The sequence below is a fragment of the Hipposideros armiger genome, unplaced genomic scaffold, assembly GCF_001890085.2.
Source record: "Hipposideros armiger isolate ML-2016 unplaced genomic scaffold, ASM189008v1 scaffold_43, whole genome shotgun sequence".
Lineage (NCBI taxonomy): Eukaryota > Metazoa > Chordata > Mammalia > Chiroptera > Hipposideridae > Hipposideros > Hipposideros armiger.
The window spans coordinates 2,820,191-2,836,821 of record NW_017731393.1 but is presented as its reverse complement, the minus strand read 5'-3'; the positions used below and the strand labels follow the sequence as shown (position 1 = coordinate 2,836,821).

The 16,631-nt window shown below is 46.7% G+C and overlaps 1 protein-coding gene across 8 annotated transcripts in view; it reads left to right on the top strand.

The window, feature by feature from the left end:
• PPP2R5C (protein phosphatase 2 regulatory subunit B'gamma) overlaps positions 1-16,631 on the top strand; it is a 151,421-nt gene that overhangs the window by 131,623 nt on the left and 3,167 nt on the right. For 6 of the 8 annotated variants that reach the window (XM_019639288.1, XM_019639290.1, XM_019639287.1 and 3 more), the window contains 4 exons: positions 979-1,106; positions 3,340-3,441; positions 5,211-5,283; positions 10,969-11,085. In XM_019639288.1, the coding sequence (XP_019494833.1) occupies positions 979-1,106; positions 3,340-3,441; positions 5,211-5,283; positions 10,969-11,085 (420 nt within the window). The remainder of the gene's footprint in view (positions 1-978; positions 1,107-3,339; positions 3,442-5,210; positions 5,284-10,968; positions 11,086-16,631) is intronic. The other 2 variants (XM_019639289.1, XM_019639294.1) reach the window with 1 other exon arrangement.

Here is a 16,631-nt window from a genome sequence, read left to right as displayed (position 1 = left end):
TGTTTCCAGCGGCTCTGCAGCCCGCCTGCCTCCGTTTGACGTACTGGCCACCCACCCTTCTGTCTCGTTGAGCACGTATTTATTATAACTCATCACGAACAGGGTAAAGGTCTAGGCACAAAGGAGCAGAGCCTCGCGGTCTCCTGGGAGTTAGCGACCAGCAGAGAAGGGAAGGGGTGTCAGCACAGCCCCCCAACGTGACACGTGTGGATGTAGCCAACAGTTTCAGAACCGTGTCCCCCCGTTGCCCTGCTGTTAATCCTCAGCCAGCCGCGCAGCTGGCATCTCACGCGCCTTCCTCCCTTGGGTCCCTCCTCAGGGATGGCTCTGTGACCACCCGTCTTAGGTTTAAGCCACACTCCCCACACTCATGCCAGCACTCCCCATCCCCTCCCCTGATCCCCACATGACATCACTTCTAATAAATCATTCACCCACCATTTGGCTCCTACCCTAGATGTGCGCCCCTCAGGGCAAGGACTCTGCCTCGCCTGGTTCCCTGATGAGTCCCCAGGGGCAGACGGCATACCGTCTGTAGTGTACGGATGACGGGTGGGCGGTAAACTTGTGTCCTCAGCATCTAGCCCAGTATCTCCCGTGAGCGTGAATAAATGACAGTGTTCTTGGTGTACAGGAAATCACCTGCCTCATGTTGAAGGCTCTTCAGGGTTACAGTTTAGAGCACAGTAAAACCTTGGATTGCGAGTGACTTGGTTTGCAAGTGTTCCGCAAGATGAGCAAACATTTCTAATAACGTTTTAACATGGTAAATGAGTGATGTCTTGCAATACGAGTAGTTTGTTTCTGGAACGAATTATGCTCGCAAACCAAGGTATTACTGTATTTAGAATTCGTAGAAATAGGAGTTTTCTCATCCAGTATACCTCACTAGCCTTTTCACAGGAGTAGTAGGAAGGCTGTTTGCTGAGTGTTTTTAATCACGATCACAGACGAAGCTGTGCCCTTCCCGTCTTCCAGGTGGCAGAGCGAGCCCTGTATTACTGGAATAATGAGTACATTATGAGTTTAATCAGCGACAATGCAGCAAAGATCCTGCCCATCATGTTTCCATCCTTGTACCGCAACTCAAAGAGCCACTGGAACAAGTAAGGACTGGCCGCCATCAGACCGCATGGTTTAAATATGCATGTGCTGCTCCGACTGCGCACTGGTTAGGACTGAAACCCAAGTCTGAAATGCCACTCAAAAAACGAGATGCTGATTTCTTTGTGGACCTGTAGTCAAGTACAGTGTGGGTTGTGTCTGGGGCCCTTGTTTTCCCGCCTTACTCCCACGTCAAGCCCACACAGAGGCATGTCCCTGTGTGTCAGCAGTAGTGTCTGCCAGGCCTGTCGTTAAGTTCCCTCCAGAGAAGCTGATGGTCCCTGCAAAGCTCACGGGGCTCGGCCCCTGCAGGAGCGCGGTGGCCACCCCGTTCTTGGGGGTCCAGAGTCCTGCTGTCACACACCCTGGTGAGCCCTTCTGTGTGACCAGGAACCACCACACTGTGCTCACTGCCTGGAGAGCGAGTGATCTAAACACCCCCTAAGGAATCCAACGCATTTGCCTGTGCGCCTCTCCTGCCCGTCCCCGAAATAAGGATGAATACACAGGTTACTTAGCACTAGTCCTCTGAGACCTTGACATTGGCACAGGCGCCATCTCATTGTGGAGCACAGAGCTGGGGCTCACGTTATTTACGTTAGTTTGGTTGTCAGGGTTTTCTTCCTCCATCTTTCATTTTTCCCTTCTATGGTACAGTCGTAATCAGAATATAGAGCAGGAAGAGCGGAGCTAGGATATGTGGTCCCGCCCCTCGTTTGCAGGCAGGAAAGCAGGATGGAAGGACCTGCCAGGGGAGCTGGGGAGCGGCTCCCCTCCCGGCCTCAGCGTCGCATCTGCCTGTGCCCCGCCTCTGTCCTGGGTCACTTTCTTGCCCCATTGCTGACTACGTCTCTCTTGGCCAGTTTCCTCCTCTGAAGAGTAGAGGGAATGTCAGCACCCACCTGAGAGTTTTGTGATGACCGGTCAGGACAGTGCTGCTACACGGTCCACCTCACTCTCTTGCGCCTCACAGATGCTGTGTTTTCTACAAACTGAAGGCAAGACCTTCCGCAGCAACATGATTACCACTCGCTTTACTGCGATGGTTGCTCTGCTGCGGTGGTCTGGAACCGAACCCACAGCATCCCCAGGTGCACTGCACACAGAGCGCTCTGCTTTGCGGGGACCTTCCCCTGCTCGTCAGGGAGAGCTAACGAGTCGTGGACACAGGTCATGTCCTGTTAGCATTGGCCAGCAGTGGTGGCCAGAATTGTCATTGCGGCCCCCTGGTCACTGTTAATGTGTCCATTTTCATCAGTCACTTCCTTGTAGCACCCATTTTTGTGTGGCGCTCAGCAGGCGATGACCAAGGCCCCAGGCTTGGCCAGTTCCTGCGTGTGATCAAGCTTGATTCCTGCCCTGTGCAAAGAAAGAAATGTTTTTTCAGTGCATCTAAATATGATTTTGAGTTGTAAAGTGAATTAAACAATAGTTAAAATTTGAGAGTTTAGTGTTTGGTTTTGGGTTTTGGTTTAACTGCTGTTTTATTGCTGCTCACTATTCCATGGGTTGACCGGCTCCTGCCAAGCTCGCTGGGGGTCACTTATGTGGCTGCACAAATGGCAGCTGGGACTCAAGTCCATCCCCCGACAGGCTCCGCTGGATGCAGAGCAGCTGGGCCCCATCCCGTGTGTCAGAGCCCAGGTTTGACTAAGATACACTATGGTGATTTCTTTCTTTCTTTTTTTTTTTTAATCTATAAACATTTTTACTTTTTTTAATTAGTTTCAGGTGTACAAAGCTATGTACTAGTTAGACATTTACACCCCTCACAAAGTGATAACAAATGGTGATTTAGTTTCTTTTCTACCTACTAAAGCTCCGCTTTAGCGTTATTACAATTAATTTTTCTGTCCTCAATGAAATAAGATTGAAAGGAAACTGATGTTTATAAGAAATACAATGTTTCCGTATTGTCCTCTATATAATTAGGTTTGTCTTGATTATATTTGCTCCACTTTCACCCTTTTTTATGTACTTTCCAAGTAAGCTGGCTTTTGCTCCTGTGAGCCAGGACGGTAGGCTGAGGGCCTGAGGTGCTTACGCGAGAGTGGGGGAGAGGAGGAGTGGCTGACATAAGAAAACAAACAGTATCAAAAGTAGCAGCGCTTTGGGGAACTTGTGAAATGTGGGACTGATACGTTTGAAAGGAAATAGATTGTGGGCGAGGAGAAGGGGGAGATGGGTACAAAAAGATCAAGTATTCTGAGTTGCAACACTAAGTTTTATTCGTAGGACAATTCATGGCTTGATATACAACGCACTGAAACTCTTCATGGAGATGAACCAAAAACTATTCGATGACTGCACCCAACAGTTTAAAGCAGAGAAACTGAAGTAAGTTGCTCCTTTCGAAAGTTACTCTTTCAAGGATGTTTTTCCTTAATCTCGAATAACCCTCTCTATTGGTTTATCCTAAAGTGTTCTTCCTCACTTTAAAGCAAAATCAATCCTTTTGTACTTGGAAAGCAAATAAAAACTTTGTTACGATAACTGATTTTCAAAGAACACATATTTAAAGTTAGATATTTTTTCCATTATGCTACTAGTTTAATCGTTTTTGCAAAAGGTGCATGTGTGGTCAAGAATGGAACTTTCAAATTTTTTGCTTTTCTCAGGGGACCCTTAAAGACTGTGTGTGTAGTAATTTTTCATGTTTATAAGACTGGAATTTGAATTATATCCTGTAAGGTTTATATAAGAGAGCAGAATCTTCATCTCAGCCTAGCTTTGTTCTAATTGGGTGAACACGGACATTCTCCGGAGTGTTGCCTGGGTCCTTCGCAGAACCGGAGCCCTGTTCTCAAGCTGTGAGATCTTCAGAGCCCACGTCTGGCCAGGGACAGTCTAAGTGACATGGTGCTCTGTCCCTAGGCTGTGCGAGTAATTATGTGATTAATTAGTTACTGAAATCACACCTTCAGAGTCAAGTATAAACTGTTGGGCAGATTTCATTCTTTGCTTGTCACTTGAAGCTGACTAAGGTGGATAAACTTGAAGGCATGTAATTCAGATTACAGTGTATATAACCAACTGTCACACTCATTCTTTATACAGTGTATTTGACTTATATGTCAGGCCCTGTCTTAGGTTCTGGCAACACAGCAGTGAATAAAACAAAAATTCTTGCCTTTGTGGGGTTTAGAGAAAGACAGCAAAATACAAATAAGTGAGATAGAGTGTGTGAGAGATGATGGTAAAGCAAGAAGGGACACAGGTTGGGGGGGACATGCAGAGGTTTCCCTGACCCTTCAGCTGCTGGTCCCTTCTTACCTCAGCTAAATGCAGTGTTCAAATATGAAACATAAAACCATCGGGCTTTCCTGATGGCAGATCTTCTCTCCTGGGATATCATAGCTTTCTAAAAGGGACCTTAAGGGTCATGTAGTACATTTTCTGGATTTACGAAAAAAGTTGGGGCCAGGTCAAGTGATTAACCTAAGGTCATGTGCCTCATGAGCACAGGAATCAGACAAGAACCCAGGTCTCTGGGCTCTAAAGACTGTTCCTTCTTAATGTCCTCAGTGTTGGGACATCGGCTCTTTCCACCTGGCTTCCTTTACACTATGGCATAGTCTCACTTTTCATGGATATATAAGCTTCTCATCAAAATTATATATGTCCTGTGAAGAAGCAACTAAACGGAAAGGATGGAGGCATAAGAAATGCCGTATAAGTGTTTTTAAGATTCTTAGATGTATTAAAATGTTAGCATATTGGGCCGGCCGAGTGGCTCAGTCGGTTAAGAGCCCGCTCAAGAGTGCAAGCTCTGAGCAGCAGCGGTTTGAGTCCCGCCCGAGCTGAGCTGCCGCGGAGCTGCCAACAGGTGGCAGGATGGCTCAGCTAAAAATATATATATATATGTTAGCATATTTTTTCATCTTTTCCTCTAAGTCTTGGCTGTTGGGGGGGTTTTTTATTTTGTTTTGTTTTTCATTTCATTTTCCATGTACATGCATTGCGGTCTCCTCTGTGACGTGGAGTGGACTGAGACCAGAAAGTGACAGGAAACAGGGTTGTGTTGCTGCCCATTCAGTGTTTTCCCCTTTACCTATTTCTTGAATTTGATTCATCTCTAATACCGATGACATTTTACTGTTTTTCAGAGAGAAGCTAAAAATGAAAGAACGAGAAGAAGCATGGGTTAAAATAGAAAATCTAGCCAAAGCAAACCCCCAGGTACTAAAAAAGAGAATAACATGAAAACGTCTAGGGTGTTGCTTGAATGTTTTTATAAGATAGGCTTGTGGCCTCGTCATGGGAGGGGAGGGAAATCGTGTTCACTAACATTGTATATGAAAATATCTGCAATAAAAATAATTTTCAACTTTTGTATAAGCACTTATTTTGCCCCAAAAAGTTTTTACCACAGAATTGACTTTTTTTTTCTGCTTTTTAAATAAGATATGAAGTTTATGAGTATACTGTGGTAAAAAGAAAACCAGGCTCTAGCCTCTGTTTGGGGCCAAGATGGCGATTTGTTTCTCCTGTGATTGTCATAGGTGCAGTAGCACACACTGTATTTCCTTCTTTTTAATATCAAAATTTTAAAGAAATTAGATTTGAAAGAGATTCATTATAAAATTGATGTCCTCTTTCCTAATATTAGGTTTCTGTAGGCTGAACCTTTTATCATTACAGATGGACTGACTTGTGCCATGTTAGCAACTAACCCTTCCTCCCGTCCTAGCAGGAGGGTCTGCTGCTCGGGCAGTGGGCGCAAGGCTGTGCCTTCCAGAGTGGCAAGCAGTTGAAGTGTGTCCTGCGAGGCATTAACTGTTGGGTTGGCTCCCAGGGCGGGCGGGTGTTCTGGGCTTTGTTTGGGTTGTGGTCTTTTGGGGGTATGTCTGCTTGTTCCAGTGACTGGAGCGCTGTCACTCAGACATTCCGCCTGGTGCTGAGTGCCTGTCTGGTTATCACGGCGTCGCTTACTGGAAATCATCTGTGTGAATCTTTGCCATGCTAAGAATTCTCAGGCTTTCCCCAGCTCCCCGGAAAAGAAAAGATACTACTTTATGAGGAGAATTACCGTATTTGCCGGCGTATAAGACGATTTTTTGGCCCTGAAAAATATGCCTCCAAGTGGGGGGTCGTCTTATACGCCAGGTACACTTCAGATAGACTGCCCATAGTGCTTGCCCCGTGCCATAGTGGCCTCCCGATGCCCGCCCACTTCATTCCACATACCGTTCAGGCATCAGCAGCGCTGCTGGGTGTATGCTCGGCTGTTATGCGATTTTGCTGTTATGCGATTTTACCACACTCGCAAAATCGCACACAGCCGACCATACACCCAGTATGATAGCGCAAAATCGCTTTTAAGGGGAAACTGTCACGCCAGCAAACTTGCTAGGGACTTGCCCGGCACTTGCTCTCTCCCTCTATTTGTTATCTTACTTCTATCATTGACAGCCCCTCTTGGTTGTGGGCTGCTTGCCTATGTTCCTGAGAAGCATCTACGGTACCAGTCTATAGAGTGTGTTTTCTTTAGTGAATTACCGGTATGTTTACCGGTAATAAACTTGCACTGTTTTATGTATATGTTTGATTACATACAGCCTTGTGACAGTTTTCCTGCATGTCATAAGCATTTGAATATAAATTAAAATGTTGAAATCAAATCTGATATTGTTTTACCTTTTATTTGGTGTGTGGAAGGTGTGCGGAAGAGGGGGTAGTCTTATACGGCGAGTATATAACAAACTCTGTATTTTGAGTGGAAATGTTAGGGGATCGTCTTATACGCCGGCAAATACGGTACTCAGCCACCCCCAAACTCCTCTAACAGATTCAATAAGGTAAACTAGATGATAAACCATCTACTTCCTTTGATGAGAGGTACAGATAAAGAATTATTATCTAAGGTGGTGTGTAGGTTTTTCAGTCTCTCTTTTAATAAAAAGTGATGCGTGAATACCAAGTTAAAAGCATGTTTTACCTACATAGTAACATACTGATTTGTACGCCCTTTGCTAAAACTACGATGAAGAGACTGAACCCCTAGGAAGACTGAGTGTCCTTGATCCACTTAATACAAATAACCGGCGTTTTTCTAACTATTTATTCCATGCTCTTACATAGAAATGCAGTTTTGAGATTGCTGAGAACCTGTGTAGTACTTTGTTTAGGTAGATGGCTATGGGTGCCTACTTTAAAGAATAGAATTTATGGTGAAAGTGAGGTTGAAATACTGGCATTTGTGCTGAAGCAGAGTGAAACCGTAAACCCGGGCAGGACGGGCCCCGCCTGACGGCCACACAAAGGGCGTCAGACAGAGTCCCAGCCAGATTGTCAAGGAGCCGGTCACAACACCCTTGAAAACCCCACAAGGCGCATACAAGTCAGAGGGCCTGGTTTGTTTTACCTGGAATGTAAGAACCTCATGAAGAGCTGCATAAAGCTGTGACGTTCCAAGTGGAGAGCCTGCTGGGTGACTGAACGCGCGTCCTGGTGTCGGTGCTGCGCCGTCACCACGCCGAAATTCCATGGCTCTCATTTCCCCTTTTCCGAACTTCTGAGTTTGCTTTCATCACATTGTTGTTCCTTCTGGCTGTCCTTACACATGACTCGGCGACAGCATCAGTGCGGAAGGTTTGCCCACTCAGGTGCGCTGCACAGCGGTGGCCTGTAACCTCCGACCTGAGCGCTGTCCTTCCCGCCTCCCCATCTGTGTGCTGAGCCCCGTGTGACTGACCCCACAACACCTGTGTGCATGCTCCTGTCCCCGTGCAGTGTCTCCCAAAGGGAAAATACTTCATGGGCTGCTCGTTCGGGGCTGGACAGTAGGGCCTCGGTGCTTGTTTTTCCTTCTCTCGAGAGAAGATCTTTTCTGAGTTCTAATAGCTGCTGCCATTTACAACACAAAGTGAATAATTCGCCTCTTATTTCTGTAACAAGAGTAGTTGGGGTTTTGTTTTTTTTAATTAGTTTCAGGTGTACAACACAGTGCAATAGTTATACTTTTTACCCCTCAAAGTGGCATAGTTGGGTTTTTGAAGCTTGGTTCTCCATCGCATATCTGCCTTCCAGAGAATTGATTTGATAGCTGCCCTTTTGAAGGTAGGTTTGTAGTTGTTGACATGTCTGTCTGCGGCTGTGCACTCAGCAGTCTGCCAGGCACTAATCCTGGTCTTTTCCCAAACCAGATATCTCACCTGCTCACAGATGTGAGCGAGCGCGTGCCCCATGCTGGGACTTGGGAAAGATGGGGTGCCCTCAAGTTCTCAGTCTTGTCTGTTCCCTCCGTGTGGCAGCTTAATTGGAGTTTTCTAATATCGCACACAATTTGGTTTTTGTAAATCATGAAATATTGAAGATTTGTAATATAGGTGTATTTCTTCCGTGTGCTGTATAACAAAAGAAGCCGTATAACATCTTACTACTCATGTCTCTCTGACTTTCGCGGGACTCGTGTGAAATGAAGGCAAGCACTTCTGGGAACGCTGAGGGTGGCTGTGGGGTGACGTCAGGGCTTGTGCACCCTCCGGGCGATGCAGCCCAGGGCCCGGGTCTGGCTGTCTTTCCTTTGAAAGATGAGCTTCCCAGGGATGCACATTCCTTTACCACATTAGGAACTTTCACCTTGAGAAGGTGAAAGTCTTCACATTCCTAGTGAGCACTCTCTCCTGCTACGTGGCCTTTATCTTGCTGTGAACAATTGGTTGCATCTTGTTTTCGCTTTTCTCTGCGCTGTGAAGACTTCCAGCCTGCAGCGCTCAGCAAGGCCCGTCAGTGGGTTCCTGGAAAAGCACTCCATTCTTGCTCAGAGTAGCCAGAGCTGAAATACTGGTTAAGAAACAGTCCCTGTGCCACCTCATGAGTGTCACCGTTCCTTGTGCTTCTGTCTAGCCTCTCGAGGACGAGGCGCTGTGCCATGTCCCCATCTCCCCTATGCCGAGCAGGCCACTGCTTCACTGGCCAGAGGGGTGCCAGTCGTGTGTCCCAAATCATGGAACTTTCTGGGGTACAAAGGTGGGAACAAGACACAGCCTCCCGCTTCAAGGAGCTTACGACCCCTGAGGGCAGGCAGGTGAGAGCAGGGAGCGTTCGGTTCAGGCGGTAAGATTGTAAGACATTAAGTGATGATGGCCACTGTCCATGTCCCCAGGACCTCAGCCCAACAGGGGGCATCTCCTGGAGTCTTGACTCAGGGGACTTCACCAGTCTGAATTCTGGGGAAGGGTTCAGGGCAGAGCAGGGAAACCAAGCTGTCCATCTCAGGTGGATGGAGGCCATGGAGGAGGGGCTGTGTCCACCAGGGACAGAGCTGGAGAGGGAGCGGAAGTGTGGGCTTTCTCCGCGGAGACCTGTGCAGGGCTTGGTGGCACGAACAGCAAAGTGGCCCAGTCAGACCTGCACTTCAGAAAGCTGTTTCTGGCCACAGGTGGGCTCTGCTGGGCCGGGCAGAGGGGACCTGGGTGCCCACAGCTCGGTGTGGCTCCAGTGAGTGAGCGGCTGTTTTCAGGGACTGCATCTGAGGGGTGTGAAAGGCACGGGTGAGCGACCTGGTCAAGGGCATGAGGTTCCCACAGGAACTGTGAGATGGGGCAAGGACTGTCGTGGAGAGATGGCCAGGAGGTAGGGGAAGCGGGAGAGGCCAGGGAGGGGAGGCTGCAGGGATGGTGGTGTTCAGGCCACGGAGAGGTCCAGGAGGATAAAAACCAATGGAGAGATGGCCCCACCGACAGCCGGGTGCGGGCAGGCCCATTACAGACGTGAGAGCCGAAAGCAAGCGGTGAAGAGCTGCGGGGTGGGGATGAGAAGCAGGGAGGGGGCGCTAAGAATTGAGCTGGTCTCCCTGGAGGCTCGCCTGGTGGGAGGGAGGTGGTGAGTGAGGCAGGAGGGCAGGGTCCCCAGCCCAGTGGACAGGGGACCCTCCCAGGAGGCAGAAAGGAAAACAGGTGGGGTTGGGTGGGTCAGTTGGCAGAGTGGAGGACATGTGATGGAAGGGTGCCAGGCGTGAATGCCAGTTGCCCCCTCCCTGGCCCTGGGGCCTTGGGCAAGGCACCTGACCCTCTGTGCCTCGGTCCTCCCGTCAGTCCAATGGGACCATGGGACCCACATGGGTCTATTGTAAGGCATGTGAAGCACTTGAAATAGCTCCCGGCTCACTGCAGACACATGGTTTTTTCCTTCCCCTTGGCCTCGCCCTTGCAGAGAAAGCAGACACTAACACTAACAATAATCGGGCTGTTCCGTGTCCTCAAGCTCATCTAACCTGTCCGCAGCTCACACCGGAACCCAGGGAGAGTGGGAGGTGCAGAGGGAGCCGTTGAGGGGCCTGCGGGGGCCACGGACCCCACTGACAGGAGACCCTGGGCTGGGGGGGAGCACTAGGCCTTCCCCGCAGTGTCACCTCGTGGTGGCAGTTGTGTAGTTTGTGTGGAGAGCAAAGACGCAGAGGGTTTAAGCAAGTTAGGAAATGGGGTGAAGGAGCCAGGAAGGAAGAGGTGAGGAAAGGGAAGAGGGCCACGCGGTCAGTGGGCACTGTGCGGAGGCGGGGAGGCTGGAGGTGGCGGTTTTAGTGTCACAGGCCCGTGACCAAGTCAGGGCGTGCGTCGTGTTGCTCACATAGAGTCAGGACACTAAGGCTGCAAGGCAGGTGTCGCCACCAGGGACCAGGCGGGTCTGGAAGTGACCCCTGGAGCCGGCTCTGCTGTCCCCACCGCGTGTGACCAGAACTGTAAGAGACTACACAGCATTCAGTGTCAGAAGACTGGCACTGCAGGTGTAGGCAGCTCGACAGCAGAGGGCCCGGGGGTGGGGGGGTTGGTGGGAAGTCACCCCCCCCACCCCACCCCCCCATGCGGAGACCCTGGAGCGCCCCAGCAGGGCTCACAGAGTGACCCATACTTTGCATTGCAGTACACACTGTGTAGTCAAGCGAGCATCGCGAGCGTCCCGGTCGCAATGGAGACAGATGGGCCCTTATTGGAAGATGTGCTGATGCTGAGAAAGACAGTGAACGAAGAGGCTCGCCAGGTAAACGTGTGCAGGGCTCCGCTGGGTGCGCTCGTTGCAGGTTTGCTGCAGCAGTGCTGTCGCTGCGGTGGGTGGTGCGCTCTCGCCAGCAGGGCCTTCCATGTTCGCTAAAGCGGAACTTGGTTAGCTCACAGGAGCACTTTATCCGCACGTCTTAGTGGGCGAATTGCTAGACACAGCCTCTAAGAATCAAGTATGTGCCTGAGATTCGTCCCTTCATTTATCTTAACAGCAGTCACCCCCACGCTTAACTGTTCTTTAAATGTGGACTTGAGCAAAAAGGCAAAAGCTTCGCAGTAATGTCTTGCGCGCTTTTTCCTCTGCCTCTCTCCGACTTCTGCTGTGACCCAGCGGGTCCCCTTTAGTCCCCCATTGCAGTTACTGCCAAGCCCCAGGCCCAGACAGCAGGGCCGACAGAGCTGTGACCCCTCCTGAGGACCCATGGCCTGCGGGGCCTGTCCCAGGGCACGGGCTCTGGTGGGCATTCCCGTGGGCTGGGGGCTCTGTCAGGTCCACCTCATGTAGTAGTCATGCTGCAGTGGAAATCCGTACTTTTTCAGCAAAAAGTCAAACTCTTTGCTGAACTGCAGATCTGTACAAAGGGGTTTAGGAGGCTGTGTCCTCGGTTCCTGCTTGTATGAGGGGCCTTTCCCTTGCTGTTTCTCTGAGCACGCCTCCCAGTTTGTGAGAGGTCCGAACTGGACTGGGGACCCAGGCCTTCTGACTTTGAGACTTTAATCCCCTATAACCAGGGTAAGAGTTTTTAAAGACACCCAGCACTAAAATTCTGACATGTAAAAAGTTAGTGGCTAAAATTATATTGTATGCAGGTGGTTCAGAAATGCTAGTGTCACTTAGAGCTCAGCTAAACAGAGAGGGATGTTTTTAATCGGTTTTTAATTCAAGTTACTTGATTCCCCACCTGGTCAGACAGGATCAGGCCCACCCTCTACTCTAGACCATCTGGACTGCACTGTACAGCACAGCAGCCACAAGCCACGTGGCCACTGAACTGTGCTGTCCGTGTAAAACTCGGGAATTCCCAGGCTTCATGTGAGGAAAAGAATACAAAAACATCTCATTTGTAATTTTTTACTATTGATTATATGTTGAAATGATAATATTTTGGATATACTGGGTTAAATAAAAAACGTTACAATTAATCTTACCTGTTTTTTAATGTGGCTACTAGAAACTGTGTAATTCCATACGTGGCTGGAATTATTTTTCAATTGGACAACACTGGTCTAGACCCTTTCTCAGAACGCTGACCACGGTCATGCCTCTCTTTGCCCAGCCAGCTCCTGGTCTTAGGTTAAAATAAAAAGATGAATGTATGCTGCTTCTAGTTCATCAAAGCTTGAAAATACTAAAAGTGCAGTGGGAAAACTCAGTATACGCCTACTGAACATCAGTAACTCATTTTTTATTTAATCCAGTTGAATTCCATCATTTCCTCAGAGTTCATGTGAGGTGTGATTGAAAAATACGGTAAATGTTTAAATTTTTTTTAATGTTTTACAGTAAAAAACACATTGCCATTAATCCCCCCTCAAAATACTTCCCTTTGCTTCAAACACACTTATCCCCCATTCCTGCCACTTTCTGAAGCAGCTCTGGAAGCCCTCTTTCGTGAGAGTCTTTACTTCATTCTGCTTCATGACAACGCTCCGTGTCACACATCGCTTCCGTTATGGCAACGCCTGTCAAATAAAAACATTACAATGTGTCCTTATCCACCTTATTCACTGATCTGGCACCATGAGACTTCTGGCTCTTCCCCAAAACCAAAATGATTCAGGACATCGAGGCAGCCACGACAGCGCAACTAAAGACACTCACGAAAGAGGACTTCCAGAACTGCTTCAGAAAGTGGCAGGAATGGGGGATAAGTGTGTTCAAAGCGAGGCGGAGTATTTTGAGGGGGATTAATGGCAATGTGTCTTTTACTGTAATAATTTTTTTATTTAAGCATTCATCGTATTTTTCTATCACACCTCATATTTTAATCAATGAAATAGATTTAATAAAAAGCATAAAAATTATATTTTTATCCTATTTATGGAGTGTTAATTTTCCTACTTGATTTTTTTTTTTGTTTTTTAAGTTGGAAAGGAATTTGAGGTCATCTTTACGATTACCATTTTGATTCTGTGGCTTAAAGTGGGCTACAGACATGAGAGCTGGCTAGCCTCGTTACCTGCAGACATTCAAAGGGGATCAGTCAAAGTCAGTGTCCCCTCCCAGTAAGGCTGCTTATAAATTTGTCACCACATATTAGTGTTTAGGTCTCCTTGGCAGTACAAAGTTGAAAAGGAAATTGATGGTTTACAAGCCAGTTCTTTCACATTAAATACGTTAGGGTTGGAGGATTTTTCTTTCTGGTACATCTTTTGACTTGATCATTAAAGCCAGGAAAAGAATGAACTATGTCCAGAATGTAATGAACATATTACCTAATTAGTAATTTATGGACAGATTTATGATTTAGGGCCTCCTTCTGTAGGAGATGAAGAGCTTGATCATGAACGCAAACCAAAGCAGCATTCAAGCTCATCGTGAGTAAAGCTGCCTTTGAAAGTCAGCGTTAGTGTTTACATGGTGGCCGGTGGCCATCTATCCAGGGCCTTAGAAAAGGGTGTGTCTCCTTCCTGGGGCAGCACGTCTACACGTGCGGAGGGGCGGGATTCGGCTCTGCGTTCACCTCCTGTTTAGTCCAAATAACCGGTACGTAGACAGGGTAGCTTGTGGAGAACGCTTATGACTTGGTTGTTTTTATGACTCTTGAAATTAGATTATATAAGGGAGTTTTTTGTGATTGACATTCTTACAGAGGTTATCCCCCACCCATACCTTTAAATTTCTGTGGATCACATTCCGGGGTTGGAAGACTCAATGCCATTAAGATATCAGTTCTCCCCAAATTAATGCAATCTCAGAATCCCAACAGGTTTTTGTTTTGTTTTGTTTTTTAATAAACTGACAAGCTGATTCTAAAATTTATATGAAAATACATAGGAGCTAGAATCACCAAAGCAACTCCAAAAAAGAATAAAGTTGGAAGATTAATACTTGCCAATTTCAAGACGACTTATAGATTTCTATGGATCACTTGAATATTCCTCCCACATATCAACCTATCTAGATGAAGATAGTTACAGTGCAGTCTCTTACATGTAATATTCGATATGATAGACTTCCTTGAAAATATTTGGAATCATATTCCTGAAACTCTCAAAAACACAGTTGTCAAAACAGAGAGAATATACTGAGATGCAGGGAAAATGTGTGTGTAATTTGGAGACCAAATTGAAATAAGAAGCTGTGGCTAAAAATTAAACCTTTAATATGTTCAGTGCCCTTTTACTTTCAGCTAATTTTATTTTCCCAAAATAATTCCACTTTACTTTAAAATAATTCAAACGTGGGCTCAGGACAGGAGGCATGTGAGGTAAATTATAGTATTGCAGGAGAAGAGGGGAGACAGGCCCTAGTGCCAGTGGGTGTAACTGGGAATTTGGTAGAGAACATCCACTGTGTTCTCTACCTGTGAGAACCATAATTTGGATATCTTTGGGGAAGCTTGTATAACCCTCTATAACATGCAAAGAAAACTGGTAAATTTCATGTGAATGACATTTACACCAGAGACATTTAAAATGTTTACAATTCTCATTTTTAACGGTTGGGAGAAAAGCAGTGTCAACCATGCAAATAAGGAAGGTGTAGAAAGACGACAGGTGGGAAGTGAAGGTATTCATTATTCAACCTGTAGAGTGTATTTAAGGCTTTTATCTATAAGAAAAGAATTGACACGCTCATGTTGTGTACATGAAGTATTTTCCCATCATTCCAGCTTGTGATGGTGAAGACCAAGGAATCTGGTCCCTTAAGAAATGTCGATGAGTTCTGTCCAAATTAAGTAGTAAAAACATGCACAATTATGGACGTCCAACCCCTGACGCTCTTTTACCACTTACTATAAAATTTCAGCCTCTTAGACCTGCCGTGATGCTGCAGAACAGAGGCCGTTTCTCTCCGGCTTGCATCCCCGCAGCAGAAACGTCACAGTTGCGGCTTTCCGTCTGTCTGTCTGTTCTGTGCCGTCTGTCTGGTCTAATCCGCCCACTGCCAGCATGTTCACCTGTTCACCAGCACATCCCCTCCACTGAGTGTTACTCACTTAGGGTCATCGTCTGCATGTGTCATGCTCTCCTGCCTCCTGCTTTTGTCCCCCGTGTGGTCTGTGACATCATTCTCCACTTCACACACCAACTTAAAATGCCTCCGCAGGAAGACTGAGATGCTGTCCTTTCAGAAGCTCCCGGGTGTGTTGGTTTCCCAATTTGCATCTGTTGGTTCCAGCTCCCAGGTTTTCGCTGTTACCTTTTTCAACGAAAAGGTTCTTCTCTTCAGAACGTGTGTCTCAGCAGTTATGAACTACTCAAGGACCTAAAAGTCTTGGTTTTGTTTGGCATCGTTTTGCTTTGTTTTACAGTTTGACCTGGAGCAGATGTAAAACTCAGGGTAGGATCTTTCTCTGAGTTTCTTGTGGGTCGAAGGCAAACCCGCTTCACAAACGAAAGCACTCTAGCAAGTACTGTGACGGATGGGGGCCGGCAGCCTCAGGCTGTGCGTGCTTTTCCTGAAGCCAACTTACACCAGTCTCCAGGGGGAAAGTCAGAATTCCTGCCCTTACCATGGGTGGATATCAGTGATCAAGTAACATTTTGAGAAATAATCCTAAAATGATGTCACACAAGATTATTTCTAAACCCTGACATTATTGCTGTTTCCATAGATAAATTTGCCAAAAGCCCTAAGAAATATTGGCTCTGCAAAAATGTGAACTTTCCACCCACGTCCTTGAATTTTTAATTAAAGCAAAAAAAGTATACGTTACAGATTATATCAAAGTTAGAGATCTGGAAACTACAAGAAGCTGTTACAGTTTTGTTCTTTCTGTTGTCAAATGATTGACATAAAACAAATTTTCTCTGGTAGACGTTTGTTCACCACAAAGTAGCTTGTTCTCTGTAAATCCTCTCCTTTTTGATGGAGACACTAAACAGAAGGGAAGGTGTGGTACTTACTGGTTAAGGTTTCTCATTGACAGTCGTACGTATCCACATGGTGTTTGGACAGCTCGTTGCCTTGTTTCAAAAATATTGCTGTTAGCAGCAGCCCTCCTTCAAAACTGAATGATTTGTTGAACTATTATTCATGGAAATGGGTGCTTTTGGTGTGTAAACCCCCCTTTTCAGGCTCCCCTTTCTCAGCAGACAAGCTTTGCAAATCCTTGTGCAAAAATGGGGTTCATTTAATTTTTCTTTAGGTAAAACCAAAATGTCCTACACTTCAGGAAGAGAATAGGATGGAGGAGGGAGTCTTTTATTTCTTACCATTAATATTAGGAAATTTTGTGTAAATAATTAAATACAGTACTTATAAGTTTTACATGGTTTTTCCCTCATGTGACCCATTTAATACCTTTTAAAGTATCTTTTTTCAAATTTAATCGAGGTTTGAGACCTTCCATTGGCTTT